General features: G+C 54.5%; 2 protein-coding genes across 3 annotated transcripts in view; both read left to right on the top strand.

Annotated features, from left to right (window-relative positions):
- The window catches only part of ZNF385C (zinc finger protein 385C), a 78,733-nt gene that overhangs the window by 33,095 nt on the left and 17,640 nt on the right, over positions 1-27,998 (top strand).
- C25H17orf113 (chromosome 25 C17orf113 homolog) lies at positions 20,093-27,664 on the top strand. Of its 2 annotated transcripts, none has more exons than XM_035568524.2 (3): positions 20,093-20,326; positions 22,841-23,369; positions 25,471-27,664. In XM_035568524.2, exons 1-3 carry the CDS (start codon positions 20,142-20,144, stop codon positions 27,001-27,003), a joined length of 2,247 nt encoding a protein of 748 aa, XP_035424417.1. In that variant the 5' UTR covers positions 20,093-20,141; the 3' UTR covers positions 27,004-27,664. The 2 variants fall into 2 exon arrangements, with proteins under 2 accessions (XP_035424417.1, XP_035424418.1); XM_035568525.2 differs by having other exon boundaries at positions 22,740-23,369.

Genomic DNA, 27,998 nt, shown 5'->3' with positions numbered 1-27,998 from the left:
ACCTTCTCCCCCACGCTGTTGTTTAAAAATGTCACTTCCAGCTTTGTCACTGGCAACCTTTCCCAGCCTCCTGAAGTGTGAGCCCATGAGGGCACGTGGCTGTGAATGACAAATTGGGGCTGGGACCCGGCTGCATGATGCCCATGTCCCCTCTGTCACTCACTGGCACAGTGGGTGCTTGGTGCCACACCACCCCATGTCATCCCCACTGGGAGAGGGACCCATCCCCAAAATCCAGCTCTTTTTCTGCCTTGCACCAGTGAGGACCAGTGCTGGAACCACCCCCCCCACCCCTGGCATGCACTTCACCAGGCTGTATCAAGGGCTCGGAGCGTTTGCAGCTGGTGGTTTTCTCGGGTTAACCCTTGTGCTGGGGGGGTCCTGCCTGGGTCTGTACCCCTGTGCTGGGGGGGTCCTGCCCAGGTCCATCGCCCTCCTTGGAGCCCTCCAGCAGTGCCTCTGGGTGACAGCAGACATTGTCCCGTCCTGGAGAGGAGAGGGCAGGCTGCCGGTGTCAGAGCCTGAGCAGCTCTGGGAGGAGAAGGGGTGGTCGTTAAAGGCTTCAGATTAAATGATATAATTGAGTTAGACAAAGGCAGAATATTCCTCTGAGCTGGAATCTCCATCTCATGCTGACATCTACAGCTACATCAAAGGCAGCTCTTACAGACACTGAGATCTTCCCTGCTCCCCCTCCGGCTTCTGTGATCAGTGATTTCTGCAAAGGCTGTAATCGCTCACAGCTCAGGGAGCAAAGCTGGGGAGGAGCTTAGCTGGCAGACAGATGCAATAATCAGTATCATTACAATTTATTAGCTCTATGCTAGGAAGACCCCCAACTTATAACAAATTATTGTTCATTAGGCGTTTTCTTGCAAAGCAAATTGTGTTCTGTTGTCTTGTGTTGAATGGCTGCGCAGGCAGCAATTAGATACCGGGTGTCCACAGATGAAGGGTGTTTTCGTGTTGCAGATGCCAGTTCAAATCCAACTGGGTCAAGAGTGATTTAATTACTGCTTGGGATTTTCAAGGGTGTCCAAGTTAGCTCGGTTTGCTCCTACTGTTCTTGTGCTCCCCCAAAGAGGAGCCAGAGCCTGTCACTCTGGGTGTTGTACAAGCAAAACGTGCATTTCTCCACCCAAATGGCTGCAACCAGCCTCCAACGTGCCTTTGTGGCAGTGCTGGGCTGCTCTTCTGAGCCCAGCACCGAGGCTGGGTGGGCAGGGTCAGGCCAAAACACTGGGAGGAGGCTGTGCCCTGGTGCCAGTCCATGTCACGAGCTCTTCCCCTGCTCCATGCGCCCAAAGCGGGGGCTGCCCGGAGCCTTCCCCCCAGAGCTTGCTTTGGATCTCCCTTGGGTGCCTTTTTCCCCCCAGCTTCAGCAGCGTGGCAGTGAGATAACTTCCTTACGAAGCAAAAGGATTCAGGTTTCCCCAATTAGCTGCTGCCACGTCTGTCTGTGCGCGTTTGCAGAGCAGGAAGGTTGGAGATGCGCAGGGAAATCGCTGTGACAGCTGCAGCATCGCCCTGGCTCTGCAGCAGAGGGGAAGGCTGTCAGGACTGGGGGGGGGACATGGAGACTGTGGAGGGGTTGGGGGTCATCTGGGGGGGGGGGGCAGATTCAGTGTTGTACAATCTAGTGCTAGGTTAATTCCTGGATTTTGGAAGGTGCAGGTGGGCTCAGCATCCTGCCCGTGTGCTGGCGAGAAGCCTCCTCTGCAAAAGGCTCCGTGGAGACCCAGGGCTGCGGGTCACGGTGCATGAGGGCTGGTTTATCCAGCCCAGAGCCATACTGGCACAACGTCACACTGCAGGAAGAAAAAAAAAAAAAAAAACCAGGAAGGGTCAGGGGGGTGCTGTGCCTCTGAGCGAAGGGTGGCGTGTCTGCCTGTCACTTAAGTTTTTGCTGGTGTGAAGCAAGCTGGGCTGTGCCAGCAAACGAAGGGTCCCTGCAGCTTTTGCATTGAATGAATAGGACGGGTTTGCAGCCCTGCTTTTTGCAGGACTGGAATAATCCTGTCAGTAGACGGGTCCTGAAAACCATCCTGAACTCCATCTGGAAAAGCAGTCCCCTGGCATGGCAAGCAGGACGAGGGGGGAGCTCGGGGGTCTGACCTTGAGCAGGCAGGCTGCTGTTGCTGCCATCCTGCTCTGGCACCCAAAATCTCAAAAGGTCAGCTGCAGGGAGCATTTCCTCCCCGCCTTCTCCCTGCTATCGGATCTCTTCAGCTGTTAATTACCAAGAAAATGGGTGCCAACCTAGTGTGTCTTTTTTTATTTTGTTATGTGTAGAATCCCCTAATTGCCTTTATTAAACAGGGAGATGCTCTGTGCTGCTTTGCCGGCAATACAATCTAAAGTATTGATTTAAACAATGCACAAACGTGCAGGATTAGAGCCTAATTGGGGAAGTTTTGCTTCATTTGCTGCTCAGGCTGCGTTTTTAAGAGCTATAAGATGAGCTGACCAGACCTTGGGCACGGTGCTGGTGGTGACGGGTGATGTGGGATGAAGATTCAGCTCCCAAAGTGATGAACCCATGTGAGTGAGGGCATGGCTTTTCTCAGGAACCCTTTAGAGATGGGTTTGGCTATAAAGGGGTAAGGACTGATGGCAGCAAGAAGTGTTTTTTTTTTTTTTTTTACCTCTCTGCCTGCACCATTGCTCTGTTCCCCAGCAGCACCACGTGCAAGGACATTGTGCAATGAGGGCAGCATCATGGGACAGGCTTTGTAGGGAGGTACCCAGCTTCCCTGGCCAGTTTGTTTTAATTTTTCGCTGGGAGAATCCACCCGTGGCTGGCAGCTGCACCAGGGATGCTGCAGAGGGTACAAGCAGCCTCTCCGCCTTTCTCCTGAGTTCCTGCGGTCGTTTTGCTGCTTTCCCGCTTTGGGGACTTTTCGGAGAAATTTGGCAGGGAAAACAAAGGGTACAGCTGGCCCCTGAGACATGCTCGCGGCGCTCGCTCGCCTGGCACGGCCGAGTGGGCCTGTGATTATAACGTCAGCTGACGGGATTAGCTACAGAGAGCAGGGCGAAAGGAACAGTCGGGAGCCCGACGGAGCGGCGGGGAAGGGCGAGCGCTCCCCGTTGATGTTCCTCCTCCAGCTTGGGCTCGCTGCACCACCTCTGCAGTGCTGGTGGCGGGAGGGCTCTCCTGTTTTTACCCCAAGCCTCTTTGTATTGATATTTACTTAATCTTCATCCAAACCTTTTTCCTCTGGGTGCTTTGGAGGATTTTCAGCGGTGGTGCTGGGTGGCACCCAGGCTGGGCTCCGCTCGCAGCACCGTGGCTGGAGGCTGCTTTCTGTGCTCCTGCCCTCCAACCCCAGGCTTTAATCAGGCTTCTCCTTCCTGCTCCCTAAATAACAACCACTGTTAGCCATGTTAGCAGCCATATTCACTCCTGGAAACATTTGCAACTTGCATGTGGGAAGCGGGACCCATTCCCCATCCCCAGAAGGAGCAGTGCAGGGCGCTGGGAGCTGAGCGTGGATTCACGCAGGGCATCAGCATCACCCGACCATTGCAGCAGCAGCCCTGGGTACCCACCCTGTGCCTTAAAGTGTCTTTAATATTCAGCTCTGGCAGCTGCTATGTCTGCTGGCGTGCCCGATCGATGGTTTCGTGGCAAAACAGTAGCAAGGTTCATGTTTTAAGCTTCTGTAAATGCAGTGAAGGGCAAACATACGGAGCCCTGTTCAGTTGGCCTCGGCTGCTCCCTTCAGCTGCGTGCAAAGATGACTAAAAATAGCATTTTAGATCAGATTGGAATAACCTGGGATCTCAGTGGGGGAAAAATCTCTCGCTGTTTTTGCATCTTGGAGATGCTTGCTGGGATCAAAGGTCACTTGAAGATGTGGGGTTGTGTAGTTGTGGGTTTTCCTTTTGTCTACTTGTTTTTCGATTTCTGCCCTCCTGCTGGGGCTGTCCCTTGGGATTCTTGGTGACACCAAACCCTGCTTGGGTCCAGGGCTGCACAAAGAGCTGGTGAGGGCATGGAGGCACTGCCAGAGCTTGGAGGATGAGCTCTGTCCTGTTCCATGGTCTCAATATCAGAAAAAGCCATTTCACGTGGGGGCAGCACCCTGCCCTGCTGGGGTAGGGGGCAAATAATGCCCTAGAAGTGCTCTGGGGACGTGTCTGCTCCAGGAAAGGTGGAACAGGGCTGCAGCAGGAGGCTCTACAAGTCTGAGCCCTCCTTTTAGCGTGGCTAGCCTCGTGCTAGTTATCTGGGGAAAACCGTACTCTTAAATCCTCGGGAAATACCCCATTAGCTCTCTGCCACCCCCCCCCCCCCCCCCCCCCGAAAAGCCCTGCCATTCATCTTATTGGGGCTTAATAACTGTCTCATAATTAATCTCTGGTTTTATTGAGTCGAACTTCAAATACAAAATAAATTGATTAGCTGTTAATTTTTGATGGAAGGATTTTCTAGATGCGGCACTTGCCGTGTTGGGGCATGCCCCTCGCTCTGCGTGCTCGTTTCCGATCAGAGGCTGCAGGGATTTTTTTTTTCCCAGATGACACATTTCTTTTTTTTCTAAAGAAAAAAGCTTCTTAAAATTTAAACTCTTGGCCAAAAAAAAAAAAAAAAAGAAAATATTATGCAGAGAAGCTACCAGGCCCTGCTTATGCAAGCGCAGCCGCAAGCAGGCTGTCGCGTGGTGCTCGGGAGCAGGGAGGAGGTTGGAGACCCCCAGCAGTGGGGGCACAAGGCGGGCTGCGGCAGCTGCTCCAGCTGCCCCCGAGGGAGGCTTTTGCCTTAAAAAGAGACCAGAGCGGCTGGGTGCGTGCGTGACTTGGGGATGAGTCGCAACCCCGAAGATGATAAACTAAGATAAAGGCTCGAGGATTACATTAAGATGCATTCTCCATGACTCACAGCCCGAATTCCTACCTGACGTAAATATTTAGGCGAGCTCTCCTTGTTGGGGGCTGCTGGGTCAGTGTGGGAGGGCTGGCAGCCTCCTGTGCAATGTGGGTGAGTGACCGGGGGGCACAGCGAGGTCTTCGGGATGCTGAGGGAGGCAGCAGCACTCCTAATTTGCACGGGGCACCAGTGGGATGAGCCGGCAGCAGAGGTTTAGCAGTGCTGGGTATAGAGGATGCCACTGGCACTGGTGATTTTTTTTTTTTCTAAAAAGTCAGGAGGAAATTGCCTCATGTTATTTTTGAGCACTCTATTTTGTGAGCCCGTTGTCCTTAATCTTGGATTTTGCTGTAATTTTCTTCCATTTGGTTTGCTGTTGAATTGCGACAATGGCATTTTATGGCCACTTAGCTCAGGGATGTGTCATGCGTGGTCTTAATTAGAAGTGGATTAAGAGCAGTGGGGAGCAGGCGGTCACGGAGCACTTCAGCTCCCCGCGCAGCATCAGCTCAGCAGACTTGGGAGAGGGAAGCCAGGGATTTATTTCAAGCGAGGAAAATGGCAACTGCACAGCAAAGCACGAGCACATCACAGCCAGCACGAGGGTCCCAAGAGATGCACAAGTCCCAAAGGGCAACGGGGGTTGGGGGGGGATCAAGTCCTGGGGGTGCCTTGTCTGGGGTCCCAGGGAACAGAGCTGGGAGCTTGGCACTTCCCATCCTGAGCTTCTCTGTGCCCCGTCTCAATGCGTGTGCACATGCGTGTGTCAGGCTCCCGAAGAAAAGAGTGGAGAAAGCGCACATCAAAAATAATAATAATAAAACCTAAAAATAGGGAGGGGGGAGACAGGTAGGATGGAGCTGGATCAGTGCGAGTGGAGATTTGTGGGTAGTGTAAAGCTGTCAGGGTGATTTAGGGCTGGCTGGTTAAACTGTTTTATGTTCCCAGACAGTAAGTCGTAAGCAATATAAAAATTTCTATGAAGAGATGATCTCCCCTCATCACGCTGGATGTCATCTTTCCCAGGGTGATCTCTCCTTCCTCTAACAGGCCGGTATCACTGCGTGTTTATGCTGGGAAAAAAAAAAAAACAGATTCTGGCAAATTGAAGAAATTGTGACAGCTGAGCCCCTGAGGGGCTTCTGTGTCCCCACGGTGGGGACCTGGCCCTGGTCACTGCATTTCGGCTGGCACGGGCTGCAAGGTCGGGCACTGGTGCTGCAGTCTGGGATGGAGGCTCAGAGGATGCTCCAGTTTTGCTAAGAACTGATCATTTTGCAGCGCCTTCCTTAAGGTTTATGATCAATCGTTAAGGAGCTGTCGTTTTGGAGCTGTTGTCGGCTTGATCATCGCTGATCGATGCAGCCATGATGGTGATGGTGACTCCATTAGCTCAGTCCCTTGGAGCATGAGCATGTCTTAATTAAAGCTGATGGCCCCCGTGATAATTGTGGTGCCCGTGCACGGCTGGGGTGGCTGTCGGAGTGACCGTGCCCACCTCTGCGCATCGGCACACAAGAACTGTGCGGTGTTCACCCTATGGGCCCTGCACTGACCTCATCCTAGTGCCTTGGAGGCAATTAGTGTTAGAGCAGGGCTGCTGCTTAATTGGGCTGGCTGTTTGCACCTGCAGTTAGGTTTCCTTCCCCCCTGCTGCCCCCAGGTTGTTACTGCTCCTTGTAAACTCACTCACCTTTTTCTACAGCTGTAGATTTATGAGGAATAATTTTTTGTTCATCACTGTGTCACCAGGAGCAGCACCAAGAGGCCCTGGGATGTGGCTGGAGACCTGAAAAAGGGGGGATTAGGATGGATGTGCTTGTTTAGGACTGCTCATGGCTGTGGGAAATCCGAGGTTTTTCCTCCCCTGTTCCCAACACAGGGCTCACCGCAGGAGCCATCCCAGTGGTCACAACCTGCAGCAGGGTTGGGGGCTCCCTCCCACCCTCCTAAATCAAAGGGAAAATATGACACAGTCTCTGAAATGCTCAAAAGGTGCAATTTCCATCTCTTCTCCTAGTAATTAAATGGTTTTGGGTGATCGGTTTCTCCACCTATTTGCAGCCCTGTTCTGGATGCCTTTGTCATTAGGCCTCTCCCTTTGAAAGGGGAGATTAATGGTGATGGGGACCAAATCCTGCAGCTCTGAGCGAGGCATCTCCTGTTTTCAAGTCATTGCTTGTCCCTGGGGCTCTATGCGGGCATCCAGCCCTGTCCCCTGTGAGGGTGACAACGGACTGAGCCCCTGTTTAATGTCACCGGGGATGTGGCACTTCTGCTTCCTGTGGTGGCTGTTCTCCATGGTGACACCTGGGCAGCAGCTCTCATGGCCCTTACAGGATGGGAATTTTGAGAATACTTAACTTCAAGCTACCTTTTTTTTGGAGGTGGATCAGCACTAAAATGAGGGGCAAACTATGTTTTGATGCCTTGCTCTGCTACAAAAAAAAGGCCCTTAATTGAGTGTTTCCATCACTGAGATTTCTCCCAGGAGCTGGAATTAATGAAAGGGCAATATTGTTCTCTGCTCCCGAAACGGCAAGATTAAAGTAAGAGGAAAGAAAAGCTTAGGTGTTTGTTGGGAGCCCAGATAACATGATGAGACCAGACCTTGCCTCCACAGGGAAAACTGGGGTTAACCTTCAGCACTGTGGTAAAGCCTCCTGTGCCCTGCGCTGCCACTCGCCTTCTCCTTGCACATGAACGGCATCGCTTGGCTCCCTGCTCCACCTTGCTCTTCTTACCCAAGTAAACGCAGAAATCTCCAGGAAGAATTCATTAAAATGAAATTAGTTCGTTAAAGGATCAAGGGAAGTTGTTTTAAAAATAAATAAATAAAGCTCTGCAGCTTTGGCCAGCAGCAAACCCCATCCCCTTTGTGTGAGAACCCCCCCAGGGGGAAGTCAGCCCTTAAAATCTGTTATCTTAATCCTGAGTGGGGCCGGGAGCACGGAAGGTCAGCGCCTGCCTTCCTGCCCTCGCCGGCATCAACCCCAGGCGCTTGTTCCATGCCTGAGCCGTTCTGCTTATGGCGGGGCTCAAATTTCAGAGCAGGAAGAAAACCGATACAAGTCCTCCAGGTGTATCAGTCCTGATCCTATCTGGCGTCTTTCACCCCCAAATTATACCCTAAATCCTCAGAGAACAAAGCCAGCCAGAAAGGCTCAAGGAAGCCTCATCAGTCCTGGGGGGAAGCTTCCTGCTGGTTTTTATCCCTCTGTCTCCTTTCTCATTTATTTACGTGTTTTTTGCCAAATCTGGGCGGTATTTGCCAGGCTGCTTTTGGAGGCTAAAATTGGTGACAGCCCATTCCGGTTGTGTCTAGGCTGGGGAGGATTTTAACACTGACCTCAGTAGGTTTCAGAGTGATCTTTCCCTTCTGGTTCTTGGAGCCCATCCTCACAAGGAGCCCAGTGAAATTGGTGACATAGGGACACCTGTGCCCAAACTGGGCCAGACTGGTGGATGGGCGGGATGTGTGCTGGTAGTGGTGAGCAGCGTGGTGCTGGCTGTGGCTGCATCGTGCCAGGTGCCTGCTGCATGGCTGGGTGGTCACGGCAGCATCTGAGCCCTGCTCCCATGGGAGGTGGCTTTGGGCATTTCAGTCTGTGCCGCATGCAGCTTCCCACCACCTCCGGGATGCATCTCCCCAGTGCCACCGGCTGGACTGGCTGCGGTCCCATCCCGTACTGGTGCTGGCAGCAGCTGTGCCACCAGCTGATGGAGATGCTGGGAGAAGAGATGTGGAAGAGAAGCTCTTTAATTTCACTTTCTAATGTTATTTTTTTTTTCTGCTTCCTGAGCCCCCTCCTTCTCCCTCTGCATTGCTGCTCGCCTGGGCTTCGGGCGCAGCTTGAGCAGGCTTGCTGGAGCAAGCCAGGCACTGCAGAGCTGCTGGGGGTTGTTTGGGGATCCTCCTTTGGGATTCGTCTCCCCTGGGATATGAGCCCTGCTGGGGAGGGAGTGGTGGCCGTGCCGGGGCAGGCTGCGACGTGCAGCCCCTCGCTTCCCCCCAGTCTGCGCCGGCCCCTTCTGCCCCCCAGCTCCTCGGCTCTCCCTGTTCCTGGAAGCTCTGCAGAGGGTTGCTGCAGCCCCGTGGCTTTGCAAAGAAACATCTGCTTCTGTCAACGCTTCCTCCTCCTAATGCTCTGCCATTAGGGCCCTGAATTTCATTAACAACCTGTGTCAGAAAATGATACCCGCGGGGTGCGTGCAGCACCTGGCGCAGCGGTGCCCATCAGCGTTGAATTTTTGTATAGCATCCTGCTCTCCTTGCAGAGCCTGTTGTTCCAGGCCCCCGGGCAGCCCCGTCCCAAAGAGGATGTTTTGGGAAGAAGTGGCCCCAGGCTTTGCTCCCTTGGGTGCTGTCACCGGGTGAAGCAGGTCCGGGACCTGGTGGGAGGACTCGTGCAGCATCCTGGAACAAATATAGCAAGCTATGCACCGGCCGGACCCGCGGCTGTGGTGCGGGGGAATTCCAGTGATCAGCTGCAGCTGGGCAGGGGAGGGCAGGAGGCATTAATAGCGGTGGTCTGTAATCAGTACCTGCAATTAGCATCTTCTCCAGCTGGCCACAAAGGCCCGGCCATAAAACACCACACTGTCCCACGCTGTGCTCTCTCTCCCGCCCCTTCATGTCATGCCTGCTTGGCTGTGGCAATGCCAGCCTCGCTGGGATGGACTCAGTGCCAGCCAGGGCAGGAAAATCATTTACTGGTGAAATCGGGCAAAATGCCTGGGGCTGGAGGAGTTGGGCCCTGCGGGAGCAGGGGGAAATGCCCCAAATTTGCCTGGGGTCATTGGGTGTCAGCCCCGTCCTCGTGGTCTTTACACCTCCGCGTTCCCCTCTGCTTAATGCTCGCTCGCGGTAATGCCAAACTGCTGCTGACATTAAACAAATTAATATCAGGTTTAAATAGCCTGCTGGGAGCTGGCAACAGGCGGGCCAGACCCAGCTGTCAATTCCAGATTAGCGAGTGCCTGGCTAAACTTACTGCTGCTAACGACCCTGAAAGCAATACCCTGTGCCCAGCACGGCAGCACGCTGCCACGGGGCACCAAAACGTGCAAATCTAGCCCAAAAGTGCCCTGTCTAGCTGCAGCTCCTCCGGGTTTTGGTGGTTTGCCGTTTGTCTCGGTTCTCGTTCTGCTCATACCTGAAGGAGACGGTTTTCTGCCCGCTCCTTTGAATTGTCTTCTTGAGGAAAGTATTTAAATTCCTCCCTGTTCTTACCTTGCTTTCATCCCCAGCCTGCACGGGGGTTGACAAGATTGTTTTATTTTTTTCTCATTTCACGAGCAGGTTCTTAATCAGTTCTCCCTTTAAAAGGCACTGTGCAATCAGGTCGTGAAACTCTCTTCCCGAGCAGCTACGGAGGCTGCGAGCTCAGCTCGAAAAGCAAAAAGCGTGGAGATGCTGGGGATGCTCGGGGGGATGCTTGGTTTCCCCCCAGCTTTGTGATGCAAACGAGGGGGAGGACGGCAAAGCTCAGGGGGTCGCACAGAACCCCCTGGCACAGGAGGCTGGGGAAGCCCCTGCCCCACTTCCAGCAGCCAGAGCCGGCGTCCCCCGGGTGCCCATCCCTTCCCGTCATCCCTGATGTCTTGACACCCACGCGGAGTTGGCTTTAATTTCCCTTTTAAGGGGGAATTGTGTTTAATGAGGAGTTTGGCGGCCAGGGGCAGCTCAAAGCGCTGCGCCAGGGATGCTGTGCTGGGGAGGGTGGGATCCTGCGGGGCTGGGTGGGTGGCTTCGGGGGGTTCTTGCTTTTAATAGAAAAAGGAATGAGCTGGGGGTGTGGGGTGAGCCCTGCATCTCCCTCCCGAGTCCTGAACCCCTTGGGGATGCTCCGGGGCTAAACTGGGTTGAAATCAGCCAAGGACTTGCTGTGGGGGATGCACACGGATGCGTGCGGGATGCACTTCCCAAGAGAACGAGATCCTGGGGTTTAGGGAGCTCTGCTCATCCCACCATCTATGCTTGCCCCTCAGGGAGGGGATTTTGGGGAGGTATCCCCTGGAGCTCCCTAACCAGGGGCTGCTGCAGCCATCAATCCCCTCCCCAGGCAACCCCAGCAGGTCCCAGCCCAGCGGCACAGACCCGGCACAGCCTCATCCTGACCCCTTCCCCAAATCACCCTCCCTAATTGGAGGGGGAGGGGGGCGGGAAATCCTCGGCACTTGGAGGGGGCAGGTTCTGGGGGCGTGCAGCTGAAGCCGGTTGCCGGCTCCTTCCTCTCTGCTCCAAGTTTCTTTGCTTTGGCAGCCCTGGAGTTTACTCTGCGCCAGCCTCGGAAAAGAAAAGAGCACTTGTGCTTTGCTCCAGGGAAGGGGAGGAGGAGGAGGAGCGGGGAGAGGGGCACCGCAGCGAGGTTCCTCCGACCTCCCTCCCACCCGATTTTCACGTTAATCCCCGTCCCTGGGCCGGGACCTCAGCTGGGAGAGGCTGGGGCTGGGCAGGACGCGTGGGAGAGAGGCTCGCACCTCTGCGGGGCACGGAGCAGCGGGAGCGCAGCGCTTTCATTTGGGGTCCGAGGGGCTCCGTCCAGGCACGGCGGCGCTCGGCTGCGGGCGAGCCATGCAGCCGCGTTAAGCCAACGCTCAAGGGAAGGGGAGCTACCAGCAGCGTGGAGGCGACGCGGCCGGATCCAAAATGCTGCTAGGTGGGTGAAAAGCAACTTTCCTTCCCTCGCTTGCTCCCGGCTGGGGGCATCCCGCTCGGTCCCCATCGCTTCGCGCTCCTCTGAACTGGGCAGATAGCGGAGAGCCGGCTGCGGGCTCGCTGCTCGTTTCGGTACGGAGGGCAAGGTTTAGAGGGAAGCTTCTTGCGTGTGTTCTGCGGAGCCCTCGGCGGCGCAAGGTCTGGGTTTTAGCCGGGTTTGCAGTGGCACCGCGTGTGTCCATCCCGTGGATGCGGGGCAAGGTCCGGGGTGTTCGTCCTGGGCACGTCCCCGGCTGCACGGATGGGATTCAAGTGTTCGTGCCAGCAGCCAGCTTTTGCTGAGTGACTTGAGCAAATTGAGATCGATCAATGCATGAATTGTTCCTTTTTTATTATTATTTTTATTTAAAGCTTCCTGATTTCTGGGTAGCTCTGCTAAGATTATGGGGGGGGGGGGGAGGGAGGGGGTCTCTTTTTCCCTTTTGCAGTTTTGGCTGTAGGCTTAACTCTCTCAGTAGTGAAAAATTGACGTGGATTATTTGCTGCTGGGAAAGAGCTACAGAAATATATGGAATTTAAGGAGCCTGGGCTCAGGAATGGGTGGCTGGTAAGAGGCTCAGCATCAAGCACAAATATTGGTTCACCTGTAGGGGCTTTTCCGTGCCCTGTCCTGCACCCATTGGGGTTTTGCAGTTGCCATCATTAGATTTTCTTCTTTTGAAGCAAATCAGATCCCTATTGTTCCCTATTTCCATCCTGCCTGAAAAGCCATTTAAAAGCTGTTCTTTTTCTTTGAATCGACTCAGCCCTGTATCGTACACCCACAAACCAGTCCCTCCCCTGCCCAAGCACACATGCAGCCTTATTTCTTCAGTTCCCAGCCTGCTAATCCTAATTACTTATGGGATTCAAGCAGAGTTTGATTCACTGCATCTTATTGATTTTTCCCAGGGCTGTTTAAAAAAAAAAAAAAAAAGAAAGAAAAAAAAGAAACGGGTTGCGGGCTGACACGGCTTTATTTTGTCCTTGCTCTGCGTCTGGGGGTCAGCTCTGACTCCTGGGCATCCTCCGGCTCCGTTTCGCCCGCTGCACCCGCACCGTGAGCGTTTGATGCTTTTCATGTGAAACGAGGCTGGGTGGGGAGAAGGTGGCAGGCAGCACCTTTGAAGCAGAAGCAGTTAAAAAAGCTCACAAGGCTCTGTGGTGTTTGTGGCTTTCTGTCGTGGGGTGTTTTTTTTTTTTCGGCAGGCTCAGGCTCATTGAGTTGAGCTGCGGCAGTAAGCAAAGTGTAACGCCTGCTCTCGCACCCATTTCACGCACAGCTTCGCGGCTGGGAATTTGGGAGCTTTTATTGTCATCAGCAAGAACTTTCCGCGCCGCTGCTGGAGCAAGGATGGGGCTTTGCGGGAGCCTCCAGCAGAGCCGTGCGCCTCGCTGCTGCCCGTGCCAGCAGGCTTTGTGCTGTGCAGGGCAGCTGGTGCTGTGCCCCTGTGCATGCGTGTGCACGCATCTATGCACACACGCCTGCTATACTTTATCCCAGCACCATGCGTGGTGCTGTCTGGGGTTTTCTGAGAGCAGCAAATCCGGGGCAATCACGGATGTTATTGAACTGGCACATGTGACAGGGCTTGGCCGAGGTGCTGTCATTTTTTTTAACTACGGCCTTGCTCATCAGCTGTCTCGTATGGATCACTTTAATTTTTCTAATGGCTTGAAACATGGTCCTTCCTCCGTGAACCGTCTTTCCCTGTATTCCTGGAATGCGTAACAGTATGTGGGATATCTATCTATAATGCTGCTCAGACAAAGCAGGTTTAACAACAACAAAAAAGTGAAGGTTGCTGTCTCAAATATGTAGTAAACGTTGTAAAGCCCCTAAAGCTTTAATTTTAATCTTTAAAATGCAGCAGACACACAGATGTGTTTGTGCGTGCATGCACGGATATATGCACAGACCGTACCCGCTGCTGTAGCAGAATACTTCATTTAATTTTATTTTTCCTCAGTCTGCTTTCTTCCTCCTTAGCCCCTGGATAAGTTTCCAGGTCCCCTCAAATGGCAGAGCAAGGAGAAGGGATCAGCCCAGCCTCGCTGCCCTGTGCTGAGCCGGGATCATGCTGCTCAGGTTAGGACCGTGCCTTGTGAAGTGCGTGCATGTGGCAAGGGTGAGGGCTTCTCACCCCCTCATGTTTCAAACACCTCCTCAAGAAAAAGGTGAAGGCCCCGCAATGCCCTGAATTTCAACTTTTTGACTGAAGAAAAGTTATTTTCTTAACATGTTGCAGCTCCGCAGTATGTTTGTAAAGCTGTAACCGGTCGGGATGCAAGCGCGCTCTCTGCCTAAGGTGACTGCTAACATTTGAAATTATAAATCCACATTATTTATTTATTTTTTTATGCTCTGCTATAATACACAAGCAGAGTTTTAAATCAGGATTTTGTGCTCCTGCTTTTCCCGTTCCCTGTTTTTGTTTGCACTTGTCAAATTCCTGCAGTTCTCCCGGCTCTGGGAGCTGCTGCCCAGCCTCAGTGAGCTCAGGACCACAGCAGGGACAAAGCCCCCTTACGATAAGGAGCAGCATGGTCCAAAGGTGTTGGGGGGCTCTTGGCTCTCTATGAGGTTTTTTCTTGCCTTGAAAATTAGGCACTGCGAGCGGCTTGCTGGGAAGTCACCCAGGTTGGAGGTAGAGGGAAGCACTGGGATGGGCTCGGGTGCGGTGCTGGGAAACGCTGGGCTCCCTGGGCAGTGGTGGTGCCCGTGGCGGGACGCGGGGATGCTGCTGGGGTAGGTGATGAAGTCCTGGCCTGGGGGTGTCCCTGCTCCGTACCCCCAGGTTTCAGGGCTTGCTCCCGTGCTGCAGGGTAAAACTGGGGCCGTGGTGTTGCTTTGAGCTCACGATGGGTAAATGGTGACTTCTTTGCTTCTTGCTCCCTCTGGAAATCATCTTCTTACCCGTGTGCGCGTGGGCCCATGGGCACGATGCTGTCGAAGGGCGGTGTGGTTGGCAGACGTCACAGGATGGCAGCAGTGGCTGCTTCCTCACCCTGCGCCCCGAACAGCTCTGGTTCAGTGCCCGGGTTATCAGAGCCGGAGCACGTTGGTCTCCGTCACCGCCGGGCTCAGGAAGGGGTCGGGGTGTGCTTCTGGCACAACAAGGAGCGCATTGTGCTCTGTCCTGCCCGGCCACTCCAGGGCCTCTCCATCTGACGGTGGAACTTTGCTTTTCCTAAGGTTGTTTTGGGTGAATTTTCCTGTAAACGCAGCAGTTGCTCTTATTCATATTATTATATGGGCTTACTCTCAGAAATGTCCCGGGGAAAACATCTGTTCCCAGCTCTCAGCCGTTACCGACATCCCAGAGAGGCACTGGGGAGCCTGAGCCGGAATTCCTCCGGCAGCCTCCCCTCCGCAATATTTTTAGACCGAGCAGTCATCTCATCCCGACCTCCAGTCTGATACGGGCTAGAAATATCCCCAAGCCGAGGGCAAAAATCACTTTTTATTTAAAACGATTTTTAATTATACTTCACCTTTCTTGAGTAATGGATCGCCGACAAGTACTGCAAGCAGACGCCAACTTTTTTTTTGAAGTTTCTGTGCAAATGATGCTCCCAGCAGCTTGCTGACAAGCCCTTTGCCAGCACCGGCACTTTGATGGGCCATTCCAGCACCCGCCGATGTCCTTAAGCTTGTAATTACTGCAGGGGCTGGGTATTTAACAGATTGTTTTTTGTTTTTTTTTTTCCTTCTGCGGAGCGGGATGTTCGTACAAGTAGGCTGGCTGTTCCCACTCTTTTCTCCGAAGTGATTATATTAGCACGGTCCGGGTAGGAGTGGCGGAAATTACAATGAAATACTAGCGGTAGGAAATAAAAATCTAATTAAAAAATAATGACAGATGCGCGTCTGCTTCCAAACATTGAATATGACCAGGCTCGCCCCAGGGCAGACTTAGTGGAGAGTTATGTACTTCTGCAGCTGTCAGCACAAGCATGACAGGCTCTGTTCTCAGGGCTGCTCTAAAACCCCAAAATAAGCAGAAAGCAGCAGGGGGGAGGCAGAGGGCTCTGACCTTTATAAAATTTGGGGGGGAAAGGGTATAAATGGGCTCTTTTACTGTCTTGGCTCCGGGCTGTGCCACCTGTCTGCAGGTGACCCTGGGCACGTCCCTTGTCCCCCCGAGCCCTTGTCCCTTCCCGTTCCTGCTGCTGTCCCTCTCCTTCAGTGTCAAGGGAAGGGCTGGTCCCGCTCGCAGAGTGCCAGGGATGAAGTGTGGCCAGGTTCACCTGCCCCCAGGTGCTTCGTTAAAAGGAATCATTAATGATCCCTGCCATGGAGGAAATGCCACACGATGAAAAATGTGCCTTCGCTCAGAGGCAATTCAAAAGGCCGGTAGAGAAGGGAGCCCCGTAATTTGTTCCAAATTGGTTATTTTGCTGAAATGGTGAGAAAGCATCAATTTTGAGTCTTTTCTCCCTTTTCATTTCTGTCAGCTGCTCCCTGGCTGTAATGAATTGGGCTCGGCTGTAATTTTTATGATTTAAATGATGCTCAGAATAAAGGCTGAGCTAAGCTGGGGCTCCAGGTTTCCACCCAAGCTCCCTTTTGGAAATACCCTGTGCCCCTGATATCATTTCTAGAAGAGGAAGGCGATGATGAAGAGGGGAACACTTGAGGGAGCAGGGCTCAGATTAGAGGGCTTTTATTTTTTTTTGCTCTTTTATAGCTATTTTATCGTATCAATACGCAGTGTTCCTGCCATGGATCCTGTCCCCCCTGCGGCTGAGGTACCTTTTGAGGACCAGGTGCGTTGGCTGGGAGGCAGCTGGGTGTGGGACATCACGTTGTCCCTGCTCTTTTTCCTCACCAACAGGGACATTTCCCTTCTCTGCAGCCACACCGTGGTGAGCAAAACCCCTGCCTGCCTCTGATGAGGGCAGTGGGAGCGTTGCAGTCCCGGGCTGGGGTCACCGATGGGGGACAGATAAATGCTGTCCCCCCCCCCCCCCCGCCAGCCCAGACAAACCGCCCTGTCTGTGCCGGGGCGTTCGCAGGGATGTCATCGGAGTTTATCTCGAGGCTGATTCCCTGCCAGATCGCGTCACGCAGGCAAAAGGATGTGACAAGGGGACGGAGGCGAGAGGTGGCGTGTCCCGCATGGTGGCTGCGAGGGTCGGGGACGTGGGTCCCTGCGGTGGCAGCTCCGGGGGCTTCCTGCTCCTTGCTGGCACCCTGTGCTCTCCGTGGCCTCGCAGCCCACCCAGACCCTTCTGCAAGGTCCTGAGCGTGTCCAGGCCAGAACTCGGGTGCCCAAAGAGGTGCTGGAAGGGCCCCAGCAGAGAAGGAGCAAAGCCCAGGGTGTCTGGGTGATACAGGGAGCTGGGACACAGCAGGGAGGAATATTGGGGTGCCCTGAGCTGGGGTGCCTGCTCCTCCCGTGACCCTCCAGCCTCATTGCAGTGATGCTGCGAGAGTGTGGACCCTACAGAAGGCGGCAGCCGTGCCTGGCCAGGCAGCAAACCCGGGGCTTGCAGGCGTCTTCCCCATCTGTCTGAGATGACACGGCGTTGAGTCCTGCCTCCCTTGCAGAGGGATGGCTCTTTCCTACACGAGACCGAGGCTTCTCACCAGCTTTTCTTCCTCCTCTGTGCACAGCAGAAATTAAATTGAACTGTCACCACCTTCGGGTGCCGAGGGATGCTGCTGCAGCGCCCGGCGGTGCCGCCGGTGCAGCGCTCATCGCACCCTCTGCGTGCTTGCTCTGCTCCCAGCCTCTGGCTTCATCCCGGTGCCATCCTGATGGGGATGGGGATCTGGGAGCAGGGACCTGTGGGGCAGCGTGCTGCTTTCCTCCCTGCAGCCCCTTGGGTCTGGGAGTGCAGGATTTGGGAGCAGAGGCATGGGGCTGGGCACCGGGGAGCCGGTGGGCTTGGGAACCCAAAGGGGATGGAGCTCGCTTTTGTTAGCGGCTTTGGGAGCACGAGCAGCTCCTTCCCTGCTCCAAAAGCATGAGTCATTCCCAAGAGATGAGGTTAAAAATCTTAATGCATAGAAGAAAAAACAAAATCTCACAAATAGGTTTGGACTCGGGGCTTTAATATCTTTTGGGGTAATACGGTTGGCTTTTCTGTTCAGCTTCTTATAGATGAAAAAGCGATAATGGGAAAAGAAATCTATGGGGAAAAAGCAGCCCTAGGATGTGGGGCTGGTGCTAGCCCCAGCCTGACCCCCCCGGGCAGCAGCTCGGTTTTGGTTTCGCCTTTGAAGGCACGGGGCGCGAGTGGAAACTGGCTCACGAGGCAGCGGCCGCCCGTCGTGCCATGCTGATGATAAATGTGCTCGTGCACATAGGTCACCTGCCTGCCGAGCTCTCCAGGCATGTCGCGGCGGAGAAAAATAGCGATGATTAAATCAAATCAAGGCTTCTGCTGCTGCATGGGAGTAAATGGAAATATTGTGATTGACTCCTGACCCCCTGATACCCCTTTGCAAAGGTAAAGGGCAAATTAATTACTGTCCTCGGTGGGGTGGTACATGCCCTGGGCAGGCAGCTCTGGTCCCTTCCATCGTCCCAGCTGATGGTTATCATGCAGGTTGTGGGGTCCCCAAGCCCTGGGGGGGGACAGGAGCTGCTCAGCCCCCCCCGTATGGATGCTGCTGTGTACCAGACGCTTGTACCAGCAGCTTGGGGGAGCAAAGTCCAGCAAAAACATCCTGGGTGCCTGGAGAAAAGCGTGCCAGGCACGTCTGTTTCATCCCCAAGGACATCAGTGCCTAAATCCCAGGGGACCCTTTGTAGGGCTGTTTGCCCCCCCCCCCCCCCCCCCCCAAGACCTGCCAGCTCTCCTGGCTGTGCTGAGAACCGAGCTGGGAGCCCCTGCTGCGAGGAGGCCGAGCGCTGCCGTGTGTTTGTTTGCCCCGTGGCGTTTCGCTGCCCTGCCTGTTCCACCTTGCCTCTCGTCTCAAGCTGGTTTTGTTTCCCTGCTGCCGATTTATTTATTTATTTTCACGTGGCTGCCTTTAGCTCACGACAGTTGGAAGCAACTGGGGTTGCTTCTGGTGCTAATCAGGTATCGGGCTTGGTGCTGGTCTTCCTTCTCCTCGTCCTCCTCATCCTCGTCCTTTTGGTCCAGGCTCTGGTGGCTCCCCTGAGGATGCAAAGGGCAGGAGCAGCCTGTGGGGTCAGACTGGGCTGCTCCCTCTGGAAATGGGGTGGAAATGCAGCCTGCTGCTGGCCCAGACAGCCCAGCTGACTTCTGCACTTTTGTCCCCAGGAGCTGCAAAGCAGAGGACGCAGCAGCCTGAAAATTGATTAAAAACCTTAAGTCCTCTTTTCTCACTTGCATTAGCACAAGAATAAATAGTGCATATTTTCAGCCCCGGAAACCCGGTCTCTGGTTTCACCCAGCTCCTGTAAGCATTAACCCTGAGCCAAGGTGGCCAGGCAGGAATGTCCTGAGAGCAGAAAGGAGCCTCTTGCCCCGGGACATGTCGAGAAGCCTGAAGAAAGAGGAATTTACTCCGGGGCCGCCTGCCATCCCCTCCCCGGTGTGCGGAGCCAGGTACAAAGCAAGTCCTAATCCAGGCACATACCGTGGGGCCGCGGTGCTTATCGGGGCCTGACTCTGCACCAGCAGCAGGTGGAGGCAGGGCTGAGAGCATCCTCTGTGGGCACCGAGCACTGTGGACCAGGGGCAGGGAGGGTCCCTTGGTGGCTCCTGCAGGACGTGGGTGCTCTTTGGGGTTTTAGTGGCCTCGGGAGTCTTGTTTGGAGGACAGCAAGGGTAGCAGAAAATCCTTTTTTTTTTTTTTTTTTTTTTTGGAAGAGGTTGAGTGGCTCTAAATTGCACCCGCATTTAACGCTGAAAGATTTTTGGTGTAAATGGAGCCCCGTGCTTGCTGGATATCACTGGGGTGGAGATGCCAACACAAGTCCCATAGCTCCAGGCCACCAGCAGATAACGGGGTCTCAGCAGCAGCTCGGGCTGCCCCCCAGTGCAATGGCAGCAAACGGACTCATCCCAAATTTTTGTTCAATGCTTGTGGCAGGGCTGGAGGGCTGCTTTGCCCACAGCTGCCCGCTGAAGCAGTGCTCGTGTCCTGGCTCTGCCTGCGCCTCCCTGGCTCTGCCCAGACCCAGGTGGGTGCAAAGCCTCCTGCACCGCATCCTGCCGCGTGCGCCCAGCCTGGGGGCGTCCCAGGGGGTGCCACAAGCCGGGTACCCCACACCCATCACCATCTCCCCCCCGTCCATCCTGCAGGAAAGCATCCCACTGGGGATCACAAGCAGCGCATCCCCAGGGACCGCAGCCCATCGCCCAGCCGCTGTGGCCACCGTGGCCGAACCGTGGCCACCGCCACGCGGCCTTCCCCGTTCCCGGCTGCCGCTAGTGGCCACTGCCGCCGTTGGCTGCCGGGAGCATCGGTGGAGCCAGACAGTCCTCGCAGCAAGATGGCTGCTCCCATGCTGCCGTGAGCACGGGCGGCAGCCGCAGGCTTTGTTCCCGCAGCCGCTGCCGCGCTCGGGGCCGCGGCAGCGCCCGCGGGGCGCCCGCCCCATGCATTGAGCGGGGAGCCCCGCCGGGGCTGGGGGGGGGGGGTGTATGTGTGAGTGTGGTGCTTTGCCCCGCATCTGGGGGATTATTTTATTTTTTTTGGCTTTGCGTTGTTTTTCTGCGTTTGGTTGTTTTCTTTTTTTTAAATCAGATTTTTTTTTCCTATATAAAAACCAAAATCTTGGGAAGTTTGCAAGCCCCCTGGCCCCAAAGCTCATGGCAGCGGTTCCATGGTACGTATGTGTAGAGGGAGGGTGGGCGTGCGGGGCCGGGGAGCTGGGGGAGTTGCATGCGGCTCTGCTCGCACTTGGCAAAGCTCTGCCTGGAGCCGGGCGGGCATTTCAGTGACACGGCCAGGGCTGAGGGGCCTGGGGCATGCACGTCCCAGCAGGGGCTCCTTGTCTTGCAAATAAATCCTGCCCAAACTTCCTTACAGACAGTGCTCCTGCCCAGCCTGTGTGCTCCTGGCGGGAGCAGCACATGCAGGAGCTGGGGTGCAATATTAACGCCCCTGCTTCCCGGCTGAATTCCATCCCCTCCAGCACGCTACCTGCTCCTGAGGACACACAGTGCTAAAATCTCCCCGCGGGCAGCAGCAGGGGCAGCGGAGCCAGCCCATGTGCACAGGGGCTGCCCCAGGGTGCACAGGATGCGGCTGCATCGCCAGCAGCCCCTGCACTGTCCCCTGCCCTGCCCCAGCGGGGCTGCATGGGCCCTGTGCACCCCCAGACCCATCACTGATATGTGTGTATATATATAGATATATTTTTATATTTTTTTTTCTGTCCAAGGATGAGTTTCTTGCTGGGACGAGTGCCTGGGTGCAGTGTGGTTGGTGACGGCAAGGGGACAGTCTGGGGACTGTGCACTGTCCCTGCTGCGGCCAGGGCACCCAGCTCGATGCCCACCCAGCCTAGGGGCTCAGGGCTCAGGGCAGGTGGGCACCAAGACCACGAGCCAAGTTTTGGAGCCTGCACAAGGCACAGGGCGGGGGGGGCACCAGGGCGCTCCCCACCCAGACAGAGCCTGCGTTCCCCGGGGAGCGTCCAACAGGCGCTGGCAACCGCAGAGGAAACATTTAGCAAGACGGGGCTTGGCTCCGGCTCTCACAAAAGCCCTTGCAGTTTCCTAATTAACGGACTGCAGAGCAGATGCACTTAGTGGCTGCGGGTGAGGCTTTTCCACCGGCCTGAGGAGGACGAGGCTGCAACAACTTTGCACGCGATTGCCCAGTGCTGGGAATCACCCCCTGACCGCTCCCGGCTGCACCGTGCTGCAGAGGCGTGCGGTGAGGAGGGAGGCTTGGCTCTGGGGAGCGAAGCAAGCAGTTACGTTAAATAGGCTTAACGAGGAAAGGGAATCTGCATGCCTGTTGCAAGCCCGGACAGCTTTGCATTCCCTGCGTCAGGAGGAAGCTTGCCCCTTCCTCACCCTCTCGATGAAGGGTGTTTTGCAGCCCCCGGGGGGTGGCAGGGTGCAGGGGACAAGGGTCTGAGGGCAGCGGTGCGGTGCCAGCGATGCCGAGGGGTGGCTGCAAGCAGAGCAGAGCTGGGGGCTGGGGCATTGCTCCAGCTCCAAATCCTGAGGCTTTCCACGATGGCTGTGGGAATGGCTCCAGTCCTTGGGGGTTTTGTTCTTTAGAAAAACCCCAAATCCTTGTGGGTTTCTCAGTGAGTTACACTGAGTGTTTCCTGGCTTGCACTGGCGACCTGCTGCCGAAGAGTGTTTTCTTTCCTTTTCCCCCCCCTGCTTTGGTTCTCTCCCCTTCCCCACTCTGCACTGGGTTCCTCCTCCTCCCTTTATTGAGGCTCAGTTTGATTTTTCAGTCCTGTTCCTGAAGGAATACAAGGATTGGTCTCGGTGGGGCTTAAGTACAGGTAGGGAGTTAAGCGGCTGCTTAAATACTTGAGCTAACTGGTTTAAAGACATGCTCAGGTGCTTTGTAGCCTCCTGTAGATGCTGGAGAGTCCTGGCTCTTCCTCCACTCTTCCCCACCCTTGGGAACAAGCCAGGCTGGTGGCACTGGCTACGCAGGGAGCACTGTCTGTACCTGACCCCAAAGTCAGTGCAGGTTCAGTGGCTTCCTGAAATAAAGGCAAGCAAGGAAGGAATGAAAACGCGCACACGCAGGCCCTCGGCATGTGTTTGAGTTGGTCCTTGGCCTCAAAGCCATCTGGGTTCAGCTCAAAATCTGGCCAGGACAAGGCTCCCTGCAAGCCTGGGAGATGCTGCCTACCCGAGGAGGTGAACAAGGTGCTTCAGTCCTTCCTGGCAGTTTGGGGAATCGAGTGTTTTCTCCTCGGGGGGTCAAACACTCTGATTTGTAACATTTTGTTGAAAGCCAGCTTTGAAGCTTCCATACCCTCCAAACGTTGGCTGCAGCATGAAGGTCTGGTCTGGTTGGGAGTGCATTCAGACAGCCCTGTGGTCAGGTGAAGGACCGTGCCGTGCATGCGGGTCCCACCACAGGCACCTAGAGCTTCTGGGGACACCAAAAGAAGTGCTCAGGGTCCTGCCCTCCGAGCACCCCTGCCACCGCCGTGTCACTGCAGCTCCCCGATAGCAGGCAAGAAAAAAAAAAATTAGCAAAGCCTGAGGATTGCGAGGGCCCTAATCCCTTTCCCCTTGTGTCTCTTTCGTCTCCAGTCGAACCAGGAAAGTGGTAATAGACCTTCCTTACTAAATTAAATGTAGAGGCTGCTCCTCCAAGGCACGTTTCAGTTCAACCGTAGTGTTTGATTTCCCAGCCACAGCAATATGGTGCCTCCAGGGAAAAAGCCAGCTGGGGAAACTTCTAATTCCAATAAAAAGTGTAAGCGCTATTTCAATGAGCACTGGAAGGAAGAATTTACCTGGCTGGAGTTTGACTATGAGCGGAAACTCATGTTTTGCATAGAGTGTCGGCAGGCGCTGGTGAAGAACAAGCACGGTAAAGCGGAGAACGCCTTTACCGTGGGCACGGACAACTTCCAGCGCCATGCCCTGCTGCGGCACGTCACCTCCGGCGCCCACCGCCAGGCGCTGGCGGTGAACCGGGAGCAGCTGGCTTTCGAGGCCCGCGTCCACGGCCACCCGGAGCTGCGCTCGGTCCTCAAGGTGGAGGTGAACCCGGCGAAGGTGGCCATCCTCACTACCGTCTACTGGATGGCCAAGGAGGAGATCCCGGAGGAGAAGTGCTCCTCCCTGCTGGACTTGCAGAAGTTCAACCTGTGCCAGGCGCTGCTCGCCTCCGAGCACAGCGAGTACTACCACCCCAGCAGCGTCAGGGAGATGCAGGTGTGTACGATGGGCTGGGGGTCTCTTCGCCCGTGGTGTTCGATGGCTGTTTTGGGGCTGGACCATGCTGTGAAGCTCCCGTGGCACGCAGCAAAGAGGTTTTGGGGCTCGTGCTGGGAGCTCCGCGCTTTGCAGCACCCCTGAGCTTGCGTTGTGTCGGGCATCGCCGGATTTTCTTCAGCTGCTGCATGTGTGAACAGGAGCCTTAGGCACATGCTCCCATCCCATGGGCTAGGGCTGGAGGCGAGTGTGTGCTCTGCCTCACCAGGGCCAAAAAAAATGCATTTTTGCAGCAGGGACTGCGGGAAGCAAGGAGAGACAAGATTATAGCTAGCTCCTTGGCTGTTCTGATCCCACCTGGATGGGTGCTGGAGCCAGGTGATCGTCCAGCTTTCCCGTATTTTCAGTAGAGACTGACAGCAAGTGCTTCCACATTAAAAAATAATAAACATGGCACCTTGCTGGTGTCATTCCCTGATCTGACAACTCAGGAGGACGAAGGGGCTAGAGAAAGCAATGGGCTCTATCGAGGGAGCCGGGGGCTCTCAGCCATGTGTGTGCCTTAAGAGAACACAGGGATTGGGAGCAGCCACTCCTGCTGTCAGAGCGCGATGCCCATCGCTGCGAGTTGCTGCTGCAGGCTTGAAGGATGAAAGCTCGGGACTTCAATTGGCATGCCAGCACAGTGGGCTTTTCCTCTTTTGCCCTAAACCGAGTGATCAGAAAGATCGAGTAGCCAGAGAGTTTAGAAAGGATACATATATTTTTTTGAATTTTACAAATGGTTCATGCCTGTTAAAATCAAATTAATTTTTTTAGTGAAGCTTGGCAGTTTGCCAGGCTTTTTAGATATATAAAGAGCCCTATTTCACTGCAGATAGGCTAAATCCACTAATTAGATTTCTCAGCCTGGAGTGCTACTTACAGCGTTTGCACTTGCAGAGAAAGTTTTCCCTCTGAACCGGCGGCATTTCCGTGAAATGGCTAAAATGGAGCAAAGAAGGGAGAGAGGCCCCAAAGTTTTATTACCGCTCCTGCCCATGCTTTGCTTGAAAAGCGCTAAAGTGACAGAGTCACAGCTGAAGAAGCAGGGGTTAGGTGTCTTAATGAGCTCCTGGCACAGGCAGGGTCTTGGGAGCCCTGAGGAAGTGGGGAGGGAGGAGGATGCAGGGAGCTGGCTGCCTTCAGCCCACAGCAGATGACCTTAACTCGCTGCTTGGGATGCGGCCAGAGGAAACACGAGGCAGCATATTAGAAAAGAGAAAGCAATTTCCAGCAGGGAGTTGACTTGTATATACAACTCGCACAGCATTATTAGGCCAAAATTGCTTTTGAGGTCTGCGGACACAACCATAATATAACCTGCTCTTGCAGTGTGATTCAGCGCTCGTGGCTGCTTTAAGTGCTATTGCTGTGCACTTGGATGGAACGGAGCAAAAAGCGAGCCACAGCAAGTTGTGAGCTGAATGGTGGGACACGGGAGCATTGCACGGCTTTAAATAAGGTTTGCAGAGATGCTTTCCGTGGCTCTTTCCATGAGAAAGCTGGGTTTGGTACTCCCGTGCCAAACAGCCGTGACTGATGGACTTGCTCCATGTTTTAAGCTACAAATTAGGGAAATATTTTCATCCAGAAATGGGTGCTAAAACATTCCAATTTCAAGCATGTATCTGAAGTTGCAGTTCAAATGTGCCGATGTCTCATTGACTTTCTCTAGCTCCTAAAAATACCTGAGGGACCAAAAGCAGAATTTGCCGACATCTGAATTCAGGGTTTGAGAGCAATTCGTAGGCACTTGCATTTAAGATCCCCAGCTGTTGCACCTAAATCAGCAAGCAGCTTAAAACATGAGCAAAAGTGGCTTCGATTCCTCCGGGCAATGCTTTGCTTTGAAGGCGGGTGCCCAGTGGCCAGTGGGAGCCAAGCACGTGCTTAGGGGCTTCTCAGATTTGGGACCTTGCGCTGCTTTTGGGGAGATCTGAGCATGGGTGCCTTGCAGCTGGTTTTGCCAGGGGTGCTGCACATCTCCCATGTGCTTTTAAAGTTCATTTGTATTTCTCTTTCCCTCCCCACCTGCCCTGCGCATCCTTAACTGGCTCAGGCAGCGATCGCCAAGGTCCTGCACAATGAGGACAGGCACAGGATAAAAGCCTCGCCGTTTGTCGGGCTGGTGGTGGACGAGACGGTGGACGTGCTGGAGCACCGCAACCTTGCCATGTTCACCACCACCGTCTCCCCCTGCAACGGGCAGACCTCCACCACCTTCCTGGGGAGCTTCGAGCTGCCTGCTGGGGAGGCCTCCACGGTGGCGGGCAAGGTGGGTGAGGTGATGCGCTCCTTCGGCATCCCCACCATGAAGATCACCTGGCTCAGCGCCGACAGCGCCTCGCTGGTGGCTGAGCGGCTGAGCGGGGTGGGGACAGCGCTGAGCTCCCTCTGCCCACTGCTCACAGAGATGCACTGCCTGTCCCATGGGAGCTCCCTGCTGCCCACCCAGAGCATCGTCAGCATTGAATACCTCCAGAAGTACGAGACCACTGTGGACGCCGTCTACAGGCTCTACTCCAGCTTCAGGGGGGAAAGCAACAGCCTGCAGGAGCTGCGTAGCGTCCTGGACCTCTGCGAGATAGACCTCGGGAGCCCCAAGGCCATCCACTGGACTTCTATTTTCCCAGCTGTGGAAGCCATCGATTCCTCGTGGCCCACGTTGGTGCTACTGCTGGAGAGTGAAGCAGAGCGGTCACCTGTGGCCCTTGGCCTCTGCGAAGAGCTCAAGAAGTTCCAGTTCGTGGCCTTCACCAAGATCCTCCTGGATGTCCTCCCCATCTTCCAGAAACTCAGCCGCTTTTTCCAGATCGAGGACTTCGACCTCTCCATCCTGAAACCCATCGTCTCCGCCACGGCCACCACCCTGCAGGCCCAGAAGAGCGCCAGTGGCCAGAACCTCCAAGAGTTCCTCAACGAGATGAACGAGCACCCGCGGGACGACCGGGAGGGCGAGAGACGTCTTTACTACAAGGGCGTGGAGCTGGCCAACTGCTCCAAGGTGCACCTGAAGCACTTCGAGCACCTGAAGGAGACCTACCTGGAGAGTGTGCGGGGCAATCTGCTGGACAGGTTCCCCAGCAGCGTCCTGGAGGCCGTCAGCTCCTTCTCGGCCATCTTCAACCCCAAGTGTTACCCCCAGTCTTTGGAGGACATTGGCAGCTATGGGGTCAGCGAGCTGAATTTCCTCCTGCAGGCCTACTCCCGGGTGGTGGTGAGCGAGAGGGCCCTGAGTGATTTCCCCCTCTTCAAGCGGATCGTCTTCAGCCTCAGCCAGCTGTCCTTCAAGGACCTCTGTGTCAAACTGGTTTACAGCAACTCCGAGATGCACGAGCTCTTCCCGGACTTCGCCATCCTCGCGGCCATCGCCTTGGCCTTGCCGTTGGGTTCGGTCCTGGCCGAGAAGATCAGTCGGGGCCGGGAGCTGCTGAAGCGCGGCCGGTCGCGCTGCGTGAAGGACGAGGGGCTGTCCGACCTCATGAAGATCGCCATCGATGGGCCAGCCGTCAACGAGTTTGACTTTGCGTTGGCCATCGAGTACTACGAGAGCATGCGGGAGTCTGGCTTCATCGTGGCGCAGGTGAAGTGAGGGGTGGCTGGCGAAGGCAGAGCCCTGCGGGCAGGAGCCAGGTCCTACGGCAGCCCCGAGCACCTCCTCCATGACTCCTTCCCCATCACCAGTCACCGCAATGACGGTGGCCGGCTCCGCACTGGGAAGAAGGAATGGGATGCTCCACAAAGCCATGCCGACCCCACTGCTGCCCTTCATCCCCCAAAGTAGACGTCTGAATTGGCCAGAATCTCAAATCCTGGAGGTGTTCCTCTTGGGTGTCACCTCAGATGAAATTCCACCTTGCGATGAGGCCTTTCCAGGGTGTTGGTTTTAATTTTTTTTAGGGGAGATGAAAGCAAATCTTCTCCTGAGCTCAAATGTAACATTGCCTTTGCACAATATCTGGCAGCTTTTACTTAATACTCTGCAAAAATATCTGTTTTTTGTTATTTTGGAGCCTCGAGAATGAATGCAGAGAAGGCAGCGCATCTCTCTAGCTCTGTGGCAAACCCAGAAATGCCTGGTGGTGTCTTGTTGGTATTCCTTGCACACGGCACAAGGTATTTTTAGCAGTGGCATCGAGTCATGATCATTTCAGAAGCAAGCGATTTGAAGAATGGTATTGTAATCACTGAGGAAATAGTAACTTTTAAATGCATCATTGTGTATATATGTGTATGTATATATATATAAATATATATATAAATATATATATATTAAAAAGATCTACCTTAACTTTCCTAGTGTTTAATGTACAAAGATATCTAAAAGGACTTTTTTTGCAATGACAGAATAAATTATAAGCAAGGGTCCAAGAAATAATAGTGAATTCCTTGTTTTTTCAAAATGTCATCATGTCCTGAAGCTCCCTTTGCAGTCTGAGCATTCTGCAACCTTGCAACCAAAGAAAGAGTCTTTTAACATCTATTTTGGGACAGACTTGGGTTCATTTAGCCTGGTTTCTTTCTTTTAACCCTTCCTTCACCTTGAAGTGAGCGAAGCCTTGGCAAACTCCACGGCAGACAGGTGGG

This window comes from Cygnus atratus, chromosome 25 (assembly GCF_013377495.2).
Source record: "Cygnus atratus isolate AKBS03 ecotype Queensland, Australia chromosome 25, CAtr_DNAZoo_HiC_assembly, whole genome shotgun sequence".
NCBI lineage: Eukaryota > Metazoa > Chordata > Aves > Anseriformes > Anatidae > Cygnus > Cygnus atratus.
Note: the sequence above shows the minus strand (reverse complement) of the source record. Positions and strands in the feature narration are given on the sequence as shown.